The sequence below is a fragment of the Sceloporus undulatus genome, chromosome 5 (genome assembly GCF_019175285.1).
Source record: "Sceloporus undulatus isolate JIND9_A2432 ecotype Alabama chromosome 5, SceUnd_v1.1, whole genome shotgun sequence".
NCBI lineage: Eukaryota > Metazoa > Chordata > Lepidosauria > Squamata > Phrynosomatidae > Sceloporus > Sceloporus undulatus.
The window spans coordinates 146,833,857-146,852,382 of NC_056526.1; the positions used below are offsets into that span (position 1 = coordinate 146,833,857).

General features: G+C 38.1%; 1 protein-coding gene across 5 annotated transcripts in view; it reads left to right on the plus strand.

The window, feature by feature from the left end:
* NR3C2 (nuclear receptor subfamily 3 group C member 2) overlaps window positions 1–18,526 on the plus strand; it is a 192,896-nt gene that overhangs the window by 148,564 nt on the left and 25,806 nt on the right. For all 5 annotated transcript variants that reach the window (XM_042466730.1, XM_042466732.1, XM_042466728.1 and 2 more), the window contains 2 exons: window positions 1,580–1,915; window positions 3,830–3,974. In XM_042466730.1, coding sequence (XP_042322664.1) covers window positions 1,580–1,915; window positions 3,830–3,974 — 481 coding nt within the window. The remainder of the gene's footprint in view (window positions 1–1,579; window positions 1,916–3,829; window positions 3,975–18,526) is intronic.

Below are 18,526 nucleotides of genomic sequence, written 5' to 3' on the forward strand. Positions count from 1 at the left end.
TTAGATAACCCACCTTTTAGTGTGAAAAAATGTAGAGCTAGTTATGCTTGTACAAGGCTTGCCCTTACCACTAGGCAAAGTGTGCAGCTGTTTTAGGCAACAGATTCTGGGGAAGCTGCCACTGTACCATGGCTGTTGCTTCTGAGTGAGTTTCTACTGGCTATCCTCCTATGCTGCAAGACAGAATTGCATGTGTTACACACTGGGCAGAATACTATGATGATTCTGTCAGTGTGTGCACATATATGTGGCTTATGCACACACATCTCTTTTGGGAAAGGGCTCTGGAGGCTATTCTCTTGCCCTTTGTGCCCTGTCCAAAACCACCTCCTCCACAATTCTCAAGTCCAGGAAATAAGCCTACTGGAAGTGGGGGGAGTGGAGATACAATTCAGAGGGAGAAAAAATGGCAGCTTCTTACTCTGACAGAAGGGGAAAGACCAGTGCACTCCATCTGTGAACACACTCTCATTTCTTCCCCTCCCCACTAGCCCAGATCAGCTTCATCTTTCTCCTCTGAATCAACGTCCCAATCTCCCAATCACCATCAGTAAGAAGCAGACACACTGAAACTTGATAGTTAACAGGGATGTCTAGGGTGACACAGAATTGTGCAGTTGAAGTGTTACACTACTCCCTTTTCATGTGGGATCTCAGTTATATTTTCCTGGTACTCAGTCATTTTTTTCCTGGTCTGTTGTCTTAAGATATAATAGCGAAATCTAACTCATCCTCACTCCAGTCAGCTTCTGTATAGAATGTGGGTGGGTGCCATCTTGTTCTTCAGCTCAGATAGTGAAATGTCTCAGGCCATCTCTTCTCTGCTAAATTTTGAGTGCAGCTAAAACGGCCCACAGGTAAGTCTAGAAAGAGGAAATACAAAGAAATTGAATTGCGCAGTTAGCTTTTATGGCCTGTTACATACAGCCAAAATAAAGCTGCTTCGAGTCACATCCCTAAGGACTGGAGCATGGCTTTGGTGTGGCTTCTGGACTCTGAGGACGCATGCATCATTGAAACCCCATATCTCCACTGTGACTCGAAGCAGCTTTATTTTGGCTGTATGTAACAGGCCTATGTCTGTTTAAAGCTGACACTCTATTTGAAACACTTACTAAATTTCTTTTGTCTTGGAGAACACATGCAGTAAAATTTAAAAAGCAAAGTTGTGAGAGAATACTGAGAGGATAACAAAAGAATGACAGAGTCAAAAGTGATTCAGTGAACAAAGAGAAAGTTAAGTGGTTTGTGACAGGGTATGTGTGCTTTTAGGAGAATTAATAATTCTCACATGATTTTGTGTGAACAAGGGGGAAATGCATTAAAAATTGAGATGTATATGGGAGATATTAATGCAACTTGCTTTTTTCCATGTGTACATTATTCTTTTAAAATGCAAGTTATTTTTTTTTAAGTCCAAACTAATTCTTCTATTGGTCTATTATGATTACTCCCTGACCTGGTAACTGTTGCCAAAGGAGCATCCCTGTCTTCCATTTTTTGATAGAGGGTAAGAAGGTAATAACTCACGTCTCCAACAAAATGCCAGCATTTTTACACATCTTTTCTTTTTTCACAGCACGGAAGTCAAAAAAATTGGGCAAGTTAAAAGGAATCCATGAAGAACCACAGCAACAGCAACAGCCACCTCCCCAAAGTCCAGAAGAAGGGACTACCTATATTGCTCCAGCAAAGGAACCTTCTGTAAACACAGCACTGGTTCCTCACTTGTCTGCAGTTTCACCAGCACTTACTCCCTCGCCTGCCATGGTTCTAGAGAACATTGAACCTGAAATTGTATATGCAGGATACGACAGCTCAAAGCCAGATACAGCAGAACACCTACTCTCCACTTTAAACCGTCTTGCTGGCAAGCAGATGATTCAGGTGGTAAAATGGGCAAAGATACTTCCAGGTAAGGATCTAGTATAACCTTATACTTGGAAAAATATATTTTAACCACAATTCCCAGGAACCCCCCCCCCCCCCCCAACCAGCAAGACCAAAAATACTTCAAATATTATAGCATTTTAGATGAATGGGTTTTGAATTTCTTAACCTCTGAATGTGCAACATATTGTTTTAATGTAGATACTTTGGCTTTTCATTTATGCAAAAATGTTGATGATAATACTTCCTTTGTATCAAGATTTAATTACAGTCAACCCTTCTTATACACAGATTTTTTGTACACGGATTCAAGCATACACGGGTTGAAAATGTTCAAAATAAGTATAAATTTCAAATATCAAACCTTGATTTTCCATTTTGCTATGTCAGTATATTTAATGAGACTTGAGCATACACGTATTTTATTATACACGGGGGATCTTGGAACCAAACCCCAGTGTATAACAAGGGTCCACTGTAGTAGCTTCCTGTTTTAAGCATTAGTCCATTGTGTCTTTGGAATGGAAACTGAACTAGGTAGCTGTCTTGAATAAATACTGAATAAATATATTTTTCATAAAGTGTAGCCTAAATAAAATTTAATATTGATGAAGAATATATTAGAAGAAGTGATAGTGAAGTGAAGAAACAAAACTAGGAGCCTTTTTAAGAATAATGTCATATTCTTCTGTTCACATTTTCATAGCACTGTGAGCACAGAGCACCTCCAGCCCCTCGTGTGTCATAATGTCTTTACCTGGAATCTGTATTGGATGCAAACATTCAGCTATGGATACTGTAAAATAAGTAAAGACTGCACTGCCTCCAAACATATGCCAAGTGGATTTTCCTTGTTATTGAGTATTCCTGACTCATTCCCTGTACATCTGAGATAAGGATGCAAAATGTCTTACTAGACATTAAGTAGGCTGCATTTTCCCAGAGATTAGCAATTAGCAAAGATTAATAAGATTAAACCTTTGTTTACCTTTCACTGACCAATCACAAAACAAAGCATGCTGGAATGCAAGATACCAGCATGTGAAGAAGAACATGCTAAGAGAAACAGAGGCCTTTCACCAGTTAAGAGAGCACCGCTTTTAAGTCCTGCTAGGCATATTGTCTACTTTACCCTAAATCAGTGGTTTGCAAATGGCTGTGTGGGACCCCAGGGGAGCGTGAGAGTTGCTTGGGGGGGGGGGGTGAGCATTGAAAGCTCTGCTTCAATTTGAACAATGTTATTTCCTCATAAAATGTTAAAATACAAATATACATGAATGTGCGAATGAAAATACATAAACTAAATAAGCAGAATATTTTTATTCCTACACTATGTCAGTTGGGGAGTAGTGTGTGTGTGTGTGTATGTCCACATGTAGATGTAAAGAAGGGTTCCAAGGGTAAAAATGTGAGTACTACTGCCCTAAATTAAGAGTTAAATTTTTCTCTCAGACTTTGTTTGCCTAAATTATTTGCTCCTGGGTTTTAAAATGCAACATCTTTCATTGTTAAGAAACTGTTTTAATAAATTGCATATTGCAAAGACATTATGATTTATGTTTGAGACCTAGGACCTTATCACACAAGGAAAATTGATGGGAAATCAGGGTTTAAACATTGAGTATCCCATGCAAAATGCAATATCGCAATTAAGATTTTTGCACACATCGCTATTAAACAGGCAATAAACAGCAACAAATCGTTTTCAGGATTTCCCTGTGTATGATTTGTTGCTGTCTATTGCCTGTTTAATAGGGATGTCGTGTGAAAATCTTAATTGTAATATTGCGTTTCGCATGGGATAATCGCTATTTAAAACCCCGATTTTGCTCCATTTCCCTTGTGTGAAAAGGCCCAGTTAGACAATGACAAAGTAGTTAATGTGAAATGCCATTGATATTTATATGTTGTTTTTAAAATGTATTCTTGTATCTTCCAGGCTTCAGAAACTTGCCTCTTGAGGACCAAATTACTCTAATCCAGTATTCTTGGATGTGTTTGTCATCGTTTGCCTTGAGCTGGAGATCATACAGGCATACAAACAGCCAGTTCCTCTATTTTGCTCCTGACCTGGTCTTTAATGAGTAAGTTACCTGTTAAATGATTGCTTTTTCGGATAAAAAGGAAGTAGAGCACTGTTACACTTAATATGCATAGGTCCAAGCCCTGTGAAAGAGTATAGGTACTGAAGAATGAACACACTGAAACAACTTTCTGACAACCATTCCCCCTATGCATTCATTTGTTTTATTTGTTGTTGTTGTTGTATTTCTTCAAGTCATTTCAGTTTAAGCGACCCTTTGGTGAACTTATCATGGGATTTTCTTGGCAAGTTTTTTCAGAGGGGGTTTGCCATTGCCACCCTCTGAGGCTGAGCGAATGTGATTTGCCCAGTGTCACCCAGTGGGTTTACATGGCCCATCTGGGATTTGAACTCTGGTACCAGAGTCCAAGTTCAACACTCAAACCGCTACACCATACTGGCTCAAGCACCACACTGGCTGGTTTGTATCTGCTGTTTCATGGAGCATTGTTTTCAAAGCACCAGCATTCAACTGGCTTTGGCACACTTTAACTGACTTGCAGACTAGATTACTACCGTATTTTCCGGTGTATAAGACGACTGGGCGTATAAGGTGACCCCCAACTTTTTCAGTTAAAATATAGAGTTTGAGATATACTTGCCATATAAGACTACCATACCCCTCTTCCAATGTATACCTAATAAAACTTTTAAAGTTCAACCTGCTAGGGGGGGCTAGCACCTATGTGCGCGCCGGCTTCCCAGGCCTCTGCTGAGGCCTGCAAAACCTGCCTTGTGTGCTGGCAATGCCCTTGCCTACTATGGGCCGAGTTAAGGTGGCCTGGCGCCCACACACACGGGCTTCAAGGGTCCTCTGGAGGCCTGTGAAGCTGGCAGCCGGCCGTGCACATTTGCACGCAGGCTTGAAGGAGCCACTGGAGGCCTGGAAGGCAGGAGGAGGCTGGTGGCAGACATGCTGGGCCTGGAACAGGCCAGGTGAGTGTGCCAGGCCGCAGGGCTCTCTTGTGGCCTCTGTGGCCGGGGCTTAACCCGGCGTATAAGATGACCCCCGATTTTTGACGCAATTTTAGAGGGTTAAAAAGCCATCTTATACGCTGGAAAATATGGTAGATTACAGGAGATATTCTGTTTTGGTATCCACTGTAGCTTGGAAAAGCTATCTGCTTTTTGGGATATGTGAATATCTAAACTGCTAGTTTTTTCTAAGCCATTCACAGAAATAGTTCTTTTGTTATAACTGGAGTTTTCATTACCATTTAATTACCTTTCTTTGCAGTCTTGAAAGCAGTTGAAAAGCCTTGATGGAAGATTCCTAGTTTTATATTACTCTTGTGATAACTGAGGAAATTGCTTATTCCTGTTTTAAATTAACATGTAAAACCTTGTCCACATGGAATCTAGAGGCTGAAACAATATTGCTCTTAAGTCACATTGGCAGTGATCTCTCTTGAGTATGGCAATAGCAGGATGCATGTTCCACTGAAAATAATGAAAAATGGTGTAATTATCCTTTCTCATCAGCTTCTAAAGCAGGTAATTGTACAACCTGCCAGAGCTGTTGGGACTGCAACTCCCAGCAGCCGTATCCAGCTTAGTCAATTATAAGGAATGCTGGTAGTTGTAGTCCTGCAATGTCTGGTACTTTGAGCAGCTCTGTTACAAATTCTTTTGCACATTTGTACCACAAAACGAGTGGTCATCTTTTAAGCTCATGCGAAGAAGCCCATCCTATCTTGGGGGAAGTCTTCTCTTTTTTCACTGAACAGCAGTCTTACATGCTGTATCAAAAACAGTGTTTATAACTTGTTGATTTTCTTCTCTTGTACATAAAGGAGATGGAAAAAAAAAACAGAAAGAAAAGGAAAAGAAAAGAAAAGAAAGAGATGAGCAATCCTTGGATTCACTGAACTAAACAAAACAGATTCTGATCATGAAAAGTTAATGTTGGATTTGACTTAATGAGTAAATGTTAAAACCAAACTAGATGAAAGATTGTATATTCACACCTGGATCTCCTGTATTTACATTTCCTTGCAAAGCAACTGTTTGACAGGATTAAGAAACAAGTAGAAATTGCAATGCTGAGGAAGCAAGAGTTTCTATATTTTGTTGCACCATTTTCTAAAGTTATGGTTACCCTCCAGTGCTGTTGGAGCAAAGGTGCTACAGATAGTGGAGCAAATATCTAATTGGAAACCATCCCAGCAGAATGGTACAAGGGGAAGAATGAACTCCCTTTCTCCTAATGTGTTAATTTAAGTCCAGTCCACCTGCAACCTCATCTACTACAACTGAACTGCTAATTGAAATAGTCCCTGATAAATTCTTTCTCCTCAGCCCTCTATGTACCGTAGATTCCCTTCATTGCAGAAAGGCAGTATTTTCCCAGTTATGCAGTGTACATTGTTTTGCATCTAGCAGTGCCCCTTTCCATAGAGAGTTTTGCTTTTGCAGGTTGAGAGCAAGGAGATGGTTGCTGAAGTAACAAATGTGTGCAAAGCCTGCAAACATATATTTTATTTCATTTAAGCACTTTAGATACAGAAGTAACCATAGCTCACTTTTGAATTCATACTGTATATAAATCCAGAGCACCGTGAGATACAAAAGAGATTGATACATTAGAAGTAATTAACATCATGTTCTAAAATAGATTTGCTGGGTTCATTTATTGCAGTAGGCCTTAATTCCAAGTAATGTATTTTGGATTGGAATATAATTCTATTTGAAACTTAAATACTCATTACTGGGTTGCGGATTAAGTGTTAATCACTGAATTCGCTATCATAAAAATGGCTGAACAATTCCAAATTCTTCCTTCTTACAGAAAAGTTACCAATTAAACTTCAAGTTTTATCTTCTTAAGAAAAAAGCCCTCTGTTTAGTTTTTAATCTCTCTTGCCTTGTGCTGGATATACTGAAATTATCTAAATTGTTATTGTCATGATTTTTCAGATAGCATATTTATCTTTTGTTTTAAATCCATATGGGTTTGAAGTTGTGGAACTCTTATGTCTATGTCCTTTCAGTTGTAACAGCTGAATTTTATCCTCTCTCTCTCTCTCCTTCCCCCAAATTTTAGTCTCTTAAATTTTGGGGGAAATGGGGGAACATTTTGCTGATTCACAGAACATGTTTTCTTCTATGAACTAGAAGTTCAGGACACCCATGGGATTTGCTTCTGGACAATCTAATATATGAACCAGATTATCTTGGTGCAGATGATGCTCAATGCCTCACCTGCCCTACTTTTAGTGGCAGCAAACGTGGTAGGTTGTGTTTGGTATTGCTTATGTGACTGTTCACACAAGCAGTATTCAAAGGTGCACTATTTCTGGAAAAAGAAGTACTATGGATACCATCCTGTTGGTAACATAAACAACTGTAAGTTCACCAGTATTTCTTGGGTTTTTGCAGAGATTGTTATTCTCTTCCTCTACAGTGTTCAAAGCCTCATCCCCTAGATTTACCAGCTGAAGTCCAAAATCTCTTAAAGAGCGCAGTTTGGGGACCACACTGTATTCAGTGATGGTTGTATGCTATGTAGTCATAGCCAAATGCAGACAAATGACATAATCTGCTGAAACCTCCAGAGGACCCCAGTGGATGATGTTCTCAATCTCATTCTGGCTAAGTGAACATAGCCACATCATTATGCAACTCTCTGCTCTCCACCAGCAATTGAATGGCCAGGGGTGGGAATTATCACAGCAGAACAGTGAGTCTTGGTGTGGTGACAGGGAAGCCATGGCATAGTTCGACATGTAGAACTGATACACCACACTTGGCAGTGTAGGATCTCAACCTATGTATAGATCAACCCATTATCATTTTTCCACCTGTTACAACGACATTGCTCTCTCATCACACAACCAACCACTTTGTAGGATGAGGCTGGTTTGAAAGAGGTGTGGAATTTTTTTTTAGCTCCCCAGTTTAGCTTAACACAGTATATAGAAGGAGTTATTCTTTATGCTCCTTATTAGCCATAGAAACCCTTGACAGATATATAACATGAAACCTCATAGAGTGGTAGTGTGGTGCAATGACTAGAGTACTCTGTTGGGAAATGAGAGAGCAAGATTCATGTCCCCTTTGAGTCATGAATACAATGAAGGACCTTGAGCAAGTCACTCCCTCTCAGATGACCTTCTCATAAGATTGTGAAAAGCGGGATGAGGAGCCATGTATGATGCCTAGTGTTTATTGGAGGAGAGTTAGGATAAAATCATAGCAAATTGCGAAAAGAATAAGTATTGCTTCTGTGATCAACATTTCAGTGCAGTACAACCTCCATATCAACGGGTGATATGTTCCCTGACTTACCACAGATAGCGAAAATCACAGATAATGACAAACCCTGTATTTCTGGTGGAAGTTGACCATAGAATCATGCTGAAGGGTTTCCAGCTGGCTAGAAATGTGGTCTGTGTGAGATGTGGTCATTCTAGGCACCGGAAGGTTCTCCAGCATAACTCTGTGGTCAGCATCTGCTAGATGTTGACCATAGAATCACAATGGAGTACCTCCAGATGCCCAGAGAGATCCTCTCTCCCCCCCCCCCCCCCCCCGGGCCAGGTGTGGGTAAAGAAAATTGTAGTTAAACTTCAATTTCAATGTCAATTTAAATAGCATGTTCAAATTAGTACAGGACCGATAAAATGTACAGCATATCTAACTATAGTAGTGTGTTATTTAGAGTCAGATTAAAGTAATCTGCCCATAGAAGACTGCAACATAGTTTAATTGTGGGAGGCATCTTTTCAGTTTAATTGTGTTATACCAGACTTTCTCACTTGGACTTCACTGAAACTGTAGAGTTCCACAAGAGATTACTATGGGTTCTGTGAGAGATTGTGATTGCGAGAAAAAAACAGCATTTTTTTTTAACTGTAGGTATAATTATTTTATGCAGGAGTTCCTTAAATCCTGCAAATTATTTCAAGGGTTTCTCCAGGGTAAAATGGTTGGAAAAGGCTATGTTATACTCCTACTGAATTTGAAAATAAAATTGGAAAGCAAGTTGGGTAGCTAGTTTCAGTTTGGTAGGAATACATTTCTTGGACTCCTGGATTCAGCTGTGTCAGTGAATACATAAATTGAAATGGGCAGATAAACAGACCTGCAGTAAAATAATAATAATAATAATAATAATAATAATAATAATAAACCTTTTTTCAGTATTCAGTATTTTTGATGTATTTTGGGGTGTTAAATTCAAAAAGCACAACAAAAATGGCATACCAATTTTTTAAAATCAATTCAGTTGTTACTTAGCCTTGATTATGTATAGATGCTGATGTTCCAGTGTAAATACCTTTGCTTTTTAATGGATTTTTGTGTTTCATATCATCGGATTAGAAGAATTTAACCCCTTTCTTACACTTTGAAGGATAATTCTTTGCAGGATCATTTCATTCAGTCACATATTATAACATAGAAACATTAAAGCAAGTTGTAAGAAAACTGTACATGATGGAGCAAATCTGAGGTTGTTTTTGGTATTTAGAATTCCTATAAAACCAGCATGCATTTTTAAAAAAAAGTTTTTATGACCCTCATTTTTGCAGGCCTGCCTGATTGGCAATGTTGAAAACCAGACATATTTTAATCAATGTACAACACATTTGGTCTTAGTTACAGGGATTTTAAAAAATCCAATTAATTTTATATGTTTTCTGGTTGAATATCATGATCACGATTGTCTTTTTATTGTGTTGTATGCACTACTCATGCAGTCCTTGCTCACCTTGAGAGCAGTGGGTTTATAATTGCATAACGCACTGTTAAGCTACAGCTACCTTTCAGTGACCTTTTAGCTACTTCAGCTTGTAATTCTGTCTGATATCTTGGCTCTGTGTTAACTGGTAGGGAGGACATAATACAAAAAGCTTCATTTTCAAATATGTCTGATTGACTTTAATTGTACAATTTTACAAGAGGAAATCATTTGCTGGCTATTGTAGCATTTAATGGATTACTGTTCCACTGTTTTCATAGATCATTTGCTATACAGTATTACCTTTTGTAGCGACAGTGGTTTAGTTTTCAGTCTATTTAACCCATAGAGGTTAATTTCATGAAGCTTTTTAAAAGAATTCAAATCACTACCACTTGGCTATTTTTTTAACCAATTAACCAGATTTTTATATATAGTATAGAAAAAGAGATGCAATTTGTGATCTTTTTAATGAATCATCCAAGTATCATTGATAATATTTATTTCTAAATTTCCTTTCCAAAATACTGCATTAATGGAAATATGTTCTGTTTAAAGTGCCCATACCCTCTGGATGGATATTTTTTTTCTATTAAATATAACCAAGAAAACCCCATGATAGGGGTTAAGGTCTCCATAAATCGGAAATGACTTGAAGACACAGAAACAAAACCTATACACTTTCTGTAGATTTTCAAAGTAGTAGCCATGTTAGTCTCTTACAGTATAAAAGGAAGGAAGGAATGAAGGGGGGGAGGGAGAAAATGAGACAATACCTTTCAGGCCAACTGATTTCTATTTTTGCATTTCGTGGCTGTAAAGTATTAAAGCATAAAGCATACAGTAATTGTGGGAGTGGGACAGAATATAATAGAATGTAATCCAGGATCCAGAAAGATGCAAATCATCACCCCTGCCCTAAATTTTCTAAAGGCTTGATAAGGTGATGCAGGTCTTTCAGACCTTTACAATGGTCAATTAGTGAGAATGTGTAAAAGCAATAAATCTGTTTACCAGAATTAGTCTCCCAGAGTTTAAACTCTCTTGAGAAAATTCTTTTTGTTATATGTGCAGTAGCAAGGACTCCTATTTTATTATATGTAGTGTGCCATGAAATTATTGTCCATGTTCATACTTCTGCTAATGGATTGGAATTTGTGAATATCGTTCAATCCAGCAGTTTCTCTTGCTTGTTAAGGACCACAATCTAAATCCATTACTATGTGTTTAGGAAAGTTGAAATGTTCATCAAGTGATTGCTTTTCATGTGGCCAAATTATAAAGATGTCATCAAGAAATCATAGGAAGAAGAGAGGTTTTTGTGTGCATATACACTTTCTGTAGAGATTAGCCCAAGACTCCTACAATGTTAGACAGATGGCAGTATTTTTAGTAGACTATTCCAAGTACAGTGTGCCCGTGTCGTACATGGCTTTCAGCTTATGCTGAATGCCGTGCAATGGAACAGGTGACGGAACACGCCGCACTATATACACAAGTCCCATTGTTTTCAATGGGGCTCAAGCCTATGCGGTATTTGTCTTACGGATCCTCTCCTGTAAGGCAAGGGTGCACTGTGTCAGAGCCTCTCCACTGAAATATTGAAAAACTACCCTTTCACAGTTTTTTGCAAAGTGAGGTGTGTGCATGTGTGTGTGGGGGATAAGTCTTCAAAAATGTAAATTTATTAAAAAAAATAGTTGACACAGAAATTGCCTTAGTGCAAAATAATCTAACCATCCCAGAGACAATATCTTTGTAGAGAATACATAAAATCAACTTTTTTTCCATTCTTAGATACGATAAACTTAGTTTAGGTTTTTCCATTCATAGTGGTAACATTAGAGCTGATATAGTTAGGGGGATGACTTATGGATACATTACAGAGAACAAAAATAACTTGCTATGTCTGTGTGCACAAATTACAGTTGGTTCTTGATGTAACAAAGAGATCCAGTTTTCACCATGTGAGTTACCATCAGTGTTACTGTGATTTGTCTGGGAATTATTGTATCTACTGTGATTGGTGTAGTTTTTCCTACCATTTCAATGGGAGTCTTCCATGACAGAGATGGTCCTAATATATGTTGTTCTAATTGGAAATTGGAAAATAAAGTTTAAGAAGAAGAAAAAAAGGGAGAGAGAGAGACAGGAAATACTGGATTGGGAGACAGGAAAATAGAATTCACAGTGTTTTCTTTACTGAAACACTAATAATATGATAACTTCTGGCAGCTCTTACAGTATGGTTCACCTGGTGGATCAAGATGAGAAGGGAGCAGGCCCTTGAGTCAGGTTAGGTGTTTCTTGACCATCCCAACAGATGTCAGTGTTGACAGAATATTCAGTGCTATCAGGAATTCACTATGTGCATATTTCTTGGTGGTCTAAGGGACCTCATCCCCTCTACTACCTTCTGCAGGAAGCAGTGATTGATTAACCATTTCTCAGAAGGGATGGGATTAATGCTCTTGTAAATCAGCAGGCCCAACTGCTCTATGCTGCACTCCAATATCTCTGGATTGGACATATGCCCTCTACAATAGCTTTTCAAGCCTCGTCTATCCCTGCACTTCTCTAACTTTGTGTGTGGCACTTAGTATTCTGTTCTCGCAAAGGTGGGTATGATATATAATTAGCACTAACTCAAACGTTCAAACACATGGGCCATTGAATTCTAAGCAAACTGCTACTGAAAGAGATTTTTCTTCTGCAGCAGAAATAATAGTAATCAAACATCAGGGTCATGAGAGTCTTTGAAGCTGCTGGAACATCTTTATGGAATAAATTGGTAGTGTAAGGTTGAGTTTTATAGGTGATATAAAAGATGTTTTCATTATGTGATCAAGATACTGAGGCACTGTGTTAGAGCTAGTGTTGAGGAGCATTGGGGCAATAAAAAGAGACAGAGTTTTCTAGTCCAATTTAAAAAAAAAGAGCTACCCACCATCCTAATGAATGTGAAGCATTTTCTCTAATATGTATGTTAATTTGGAGCATCAGCATAGCATAGTGATTTGTGGACTATGACTCTGGAGACCAGGGTTTGAATGCCATCTCAGCCATGAAACCCACTGGGTGACCTTGGGTGAGTCACACTCTCTCAGGGTAAGGGGAAGGCAGTGGCAAACATCCTCTGAAGAAACTTGTCAAGAAAACCCCATGACAGGTTTGCTTTAGAGTTGTTATAAGTCAGAAATGACTTGGAGGCACACAAGAAGAAATGTTAGCTTGTTCTAGGGGACACTGCAAACACACTGGAACCCTCATGGAGTTACAAAGGCAGGCAGTTATGATAAATAAACTAGTTAAGATAAGTCCAAGAGACAAAATCTGGATGTAGATTACTTGTGCAATGCTAATTTAATAAGGAATGTCAATTTATACAATAAATATTTACTGGAAAATGCATTTCTTAGCTCAGTGATGGTGAACCTTTTGGAGGCCAAGTGCCCAAACTGCAACCCAAAACCCACTTATTTATTGCAAAGTGCCGTGTCCCTCTGACTTTCTAGTAAGAAACTCTGGCAAACACTGTGATGGGGCAATGGCACATGTGCCCACAGAGAGGACTCTGAGTGCCACCTCAGGCACGCGTGCCATAGGTTCACCATCACTGTCCTAGCTATACCATTCCAGGCCAGTACCCCCCCAGATTTGGGGTTCTATCTTTGAGTCCTTTGTGGATTCATGCTGCTTTTCTGATTAAGGACCGGATGTGAGAGAATTTAGCAGAAAACAGTGCATACTTAGACAGTATGGACTTGTGATTTAGAGATAGGTGTGTATATGGGGAAGGGGGGGAATGTTAACTGTAGCAGGAAGTTTGCTCCTAGTCATTCAGGATAGTAACTTTTGGATGATCTTTGATCCATTTCTATATCTGTTCCTTTATTCAGCATTGCTGGAGATCTCGAAATTCCTAAAGAGGTGTTCTCTTAGGTAAAAAGAGGGACCACTGTATTTACTATACAGTAGTTTCTATTACAGTGGGTGTGGACAGGACACCTATACTCCCTGAAACATGAACAGCTGTGCCTTTATTGAAGGGCTTCAGTTCTGACTGGGGTACTGTTTGAGGTACTTTGCTAACTAGTAGGCTTGACTTCACAATTTTGAAGACATCAAACCTTGTAAACTTGTTTAAGTGTTCAGCTCCTGCAACCTGTGCAGCATAGCTTGCCTCTTGGTGGGAAAAGGCTATTGGAACTTGTTACACTAGCGCTTTAAGTGTCTGTACCGGCTTCTGATGACCACACTGAAGGTATTGACTTGGATCTGTATATTCTCAAGGAGTCATAAAATAAGCATTCTTGCTCCAATTATATATTTATGGCTGGTGGAAAATGTTACTTTAATGTTTTTTCCCTTTACATCATGGAGAAATCATACAGGCAAATAGTGAAGCTTTTTTTGGTAGTTGATAGCTAGTGCTGAAGTTTCTTCAAGGATAATGTAGTTATTCATGTCTGAGCACATTCTCTCTCTCTCTCAAATAATACAGATACATTAGTCCACCTTTATCTTTTGTTTTTGCTTTTTGAAGTTTCAACTACTTACTGTCAGCCACGGTCTGAAAATATAATGTGGCCCCGTCCCCATCTGCAGTTTTGCTTTCCATGGTTTCAAGTACCCCCAATCAATCAAGATCCAAAAACATTACAGGTATAGGGTTTAGTGCTATCCACATTTTCAGGCATCCACTGAGGGTCTTGGAATGTACTATAAGCTGGGACTAGTCTACTATGACTAAATGCCTAGAGATTCTTTTCTTGTTACAAGTAATTCTACCATTGTTTATATCTTCTATAGACAAATGTTTTTTTAAATTACTGATAATTATGATAATTATGATTATGACTTATAGCAGATCATGTGGTTATCATATACAAAGGTTTGAAGAAGTTTATTTCTGGACTACAACTTCCAGAATCCTCCAACCAGGATGACTATTGTTCATGATATTTGGGGATTCTGGGAGTTGTTATCCAAAAGAATATTTTCACCCAAGCTCTGCCATGTATTCTTAGACTAGGTAATTTAAAACTGAACAGTTGTCTTTCAAATTTGTCCTTTTATTTTGCCTTTAATATTCTGTTCAAGAAGTTATAAATAAATTCTAACATTAATCTTCATAGGAGCAATTGATTCCTGTGATTCATTTATTTGTAGCACAGATTTATCGTAAAGACCAATCTGCTGAATTTCCAGGAAAACAGTTATCATTCCCTGCTTAGAAAATGAGGTTATTGGAGGTGACTAGCATTAATGTTATCCATTTAGAGATCTTCAGTGACAATAACTATTTTATCCAATTCTTAAATTCACTTGAATACATGATTGTCCTTACATTAAGCTGTTGACTTCTTGTTGTTCATCATCCACATATCTGAAAGCTATAATGTAGTAGTAGTGCCCTTAACTCTTTTAACCATTCATTTCCCTTATTTCCTACCTCTTCTTTTATATTTGTAGAGAATGATATAGAAATGAGGGGGGGGGGTGCCATGAGAAGTTTATCTTTATGTTGTCCTTTAGATTTTTATGAAAATAATAATTTTTTGTTTCTTTTTACTGCTGCTGATACAAAGCTGCACCAGGCCAAAAATATTGGTTGGTGCCTCCTTCCCTTGTTCTTAATACAAGTTATGAACACCTTCTCTTTATAATGTTAGTGACTACCAGGTTTTTGCTTCCAGTCAGAAAAACAGAACTGTGAATATAGCATTAACAACTTTGATATTGTTCATTTTGACATTAAAGTGGTCAAAACCTGCATCCATTTTCTGTTTTAAAACATTTTTTAAAAAAGTTCCCTGACTTTATTTGGGAAACACGTTGATTTTCTTTGTTTCATCTAAAACAGTTTTTGATTTTGCCATTAAAGATATATTTCTCCTTTCCATCTAAATCTAAGGTATCTGTTCTTTTTTCAAATTGATTTTGGTTTATAGTAATGGACTAATTTAGAGCAAAAAACTGAAGCTCAGTGTAAACAAGACATAGATGCTCCTACTCACTTGAAAAGCAGACCAACAGATGGGATTATACCATATATACTCAACTGTAAGTCAGCCTCATGTTAAAGATAGTATTTTGGCCAGAATTACAGATTTTGAAATAGCCCATGGATAAGTCAAGGGTAAAACTCAGGGGGAAGCTTTTTGACAAAGAATGTAAAGAACGGAGCAAAGGAAAATTATGCCAAAGCATGCTGCTATTTTCCTACCTAAGCATTCAGAAGTTCAAAAGTGGTACCACAGCAGACAGAGTAGAGGGGGTTGGTGCTTCTTTTAGGTTTTAATGGGAAAGCTCTCACCTTTCACCACTGAGAAAAGGGGATGGTTCCCATTTTAATACGAGTTAAGGTACAGTACTTACATTGACTTGTGTATAGGTTGACTCAGGTTTTGGGGGTTTGATTTTTAACTAACCTTTCTAGACTTATACATGAGTATATCTACAATTTTCAAAGGAAGAACTCAGATTTTGAATAGAATTACATACAGCTTGAAGACTAAGGTGCACAGCATATGTAAACTCCTGAATTCAGCTCTGAATGTGTCTGCTCATGTTTTGAGGGTGGGCAATAGTGCTTCAATAGCTGAGGCAAACTGCTTTTGTTTATGGTCACAATAAGACATGCTTTAGCTACAATTCATTTAGACTGTTCTAGTGTGTTGTATGTGGAGCAATCTTTGAAAAGTATTTGTAAACTTTGGGTATTCCAGAATGCTGTGACCAGACTGTTGACCAAATTTGGTTATAAGAATCATATGACTCCCTTTTCACAATGGTAGAAAGTTCTTTCTACAGTGCAGAAAGACCTACGACACTTGGAGCCTTGCTGTTTGAAAGGCTTCATTCTCCCATGAAAGCTGATGTTAAGATATTTATGGAAAGCTCCCCTTTCTGCCCCACTGCTGTTGGAGATAAATTGGTAGGGTTGTCAGAGATGTTCTTCTTGGTGGAGTCTTTCTGGAACTCCTTACCAAAAGAAGTTGGTGTTTCCCTTTCTATTCCCCTTTTCCTGGGAAGCAGTATCTTTAATTAGCTGGCTTAATTTAATTCCTGTGAAGAGTCATATGTATATGTTTGAAAACTGTTATGTGTTTTTTAAAATTGGTTTAATTGGCTTGCTTTTATGTTTTGCTTTAATTAAGATTTTGATTTTAACTTGTATTTTAGTTGCACTGGGTGTATTTTTTTTTTGTTAGGAAAGCTGGATAGAAATTTGAAAAATAATGATTTAAGTAATGAGTGCCAAGAGGACAAGGCAGGGAAATCCCACTAACTAGATTATATACAGCTGTGCCCAGTTCCTAACGTCTGCCTAAAGCTGTGTTGCAACATGTTGGCTGCTGTTCTATTGGTGAATTACAATGGCATAAATCAGATTTATGCTATCAGGGCAGAATTCTCTACTGGCCATGCAACATCTAACATCCCTTCTCCAAACTCTTTCCCAGCTGCAGCCATACAAAACCAACCATTTCCCAGTTTGTAGGCAGCAGGAGGAATAGCAAATGAGTGTCCAGCTGCTTTTCCTATAGCTTTGTGCGGAGCAGTGGCATCATCTACAGGGACCTCTGGAGAAACTCTGGAAGTCCCTGCAGAGGTCAGAGATCCGTATCCTCTGATGCAGGATCACATCAACTGTTGGAATTATAGTACTCTTCTGTGCAACGACAGTAACTGCTTACAGTAAACGCAAGAAGAGTTTTATCAGATCAGAACAACGGGTACATTTAGACCAGAATCCTTCTTGTCATGGTGGCCAGTGAGATAACTCTAGGGAAGTCACAACCAGGAGCTCAGGTCAATAGACCTTTCCCACCATTCTCCAGAAACTGGTATGAAAATAAACCTCTGGAGGTTGAATAAATGATAGTTGCAACATTTTTCAGTTTATTCATGACAACTAAATACAGGTTATAGTCATTAAATTACAAAAATAATTAAAACTCTTTAAAACTTCCACAGTCAATTAGCTCTATAACATATAGAGCAATATGTTTACACTAAAATTACAGAAATATTTCATACAAAAACTTCACAATTTTCCATACTCTATTCAAATTAATATAATCTGTTTACTGCAAATTCCCATGCAGGCCTTTGTCCTCTAAGTCTAATCTATGTTTAGCTGCTTTCACAGCAAATCTAGCAGTGTTGAACATGACAGACTTAGTTGTATTAGCTAACAAGTAAGTGATTTTCTCCAAGTCATTTTGTTTAGCTACAAGTTCTAAACTTCTCTTCAGAAACCTATCTCTTGGGGTTTTATATATCTTACAATGTAGCATATAGTGTATGGTGTCTTCAATATCTCCACTTCCATAAATGCAAACACGCATATCCTTGGGAATCTTTTTATATTTCCCTTCAATGTAGTTGGTTTTCATTGTCTGGAATCTCAACACTATAAAAGCCCTACGAAGAAGAGGTTGAGTTATTTCTGATGAATATTTTTCCTCTCCAAAACATACTTTTAGAAAAGGGAAAATAGAAGAGAACCTTGAAGCTCTAATGGCATTAATATCCCGCAGAGCGTAATGCTCTTGCATCTTTTCTTTGATGAGTTTCCTACTATGCTGTATATCACCAGATTTTAGAATTATGGGGCCCAGGCAAAATTTTTTCAAATTCAACAATTATTAGAAGAGGTTAAAACTTCCAAGGGTGTGAGACAAGGCTGTCTGCTTGCCCCTTTTTAGTTTAATATATATGTAAATGATATAATTGCTCAGCTGGTCAATAACTCTAATTTTCCCATGTCCTTGGGAAATCAGAAAATTAATATTCTACTATATGCAGATGATATGGCCCTTTTGGCACAAAATTTAATAGGTATGAGAAAATTATTGAAAACT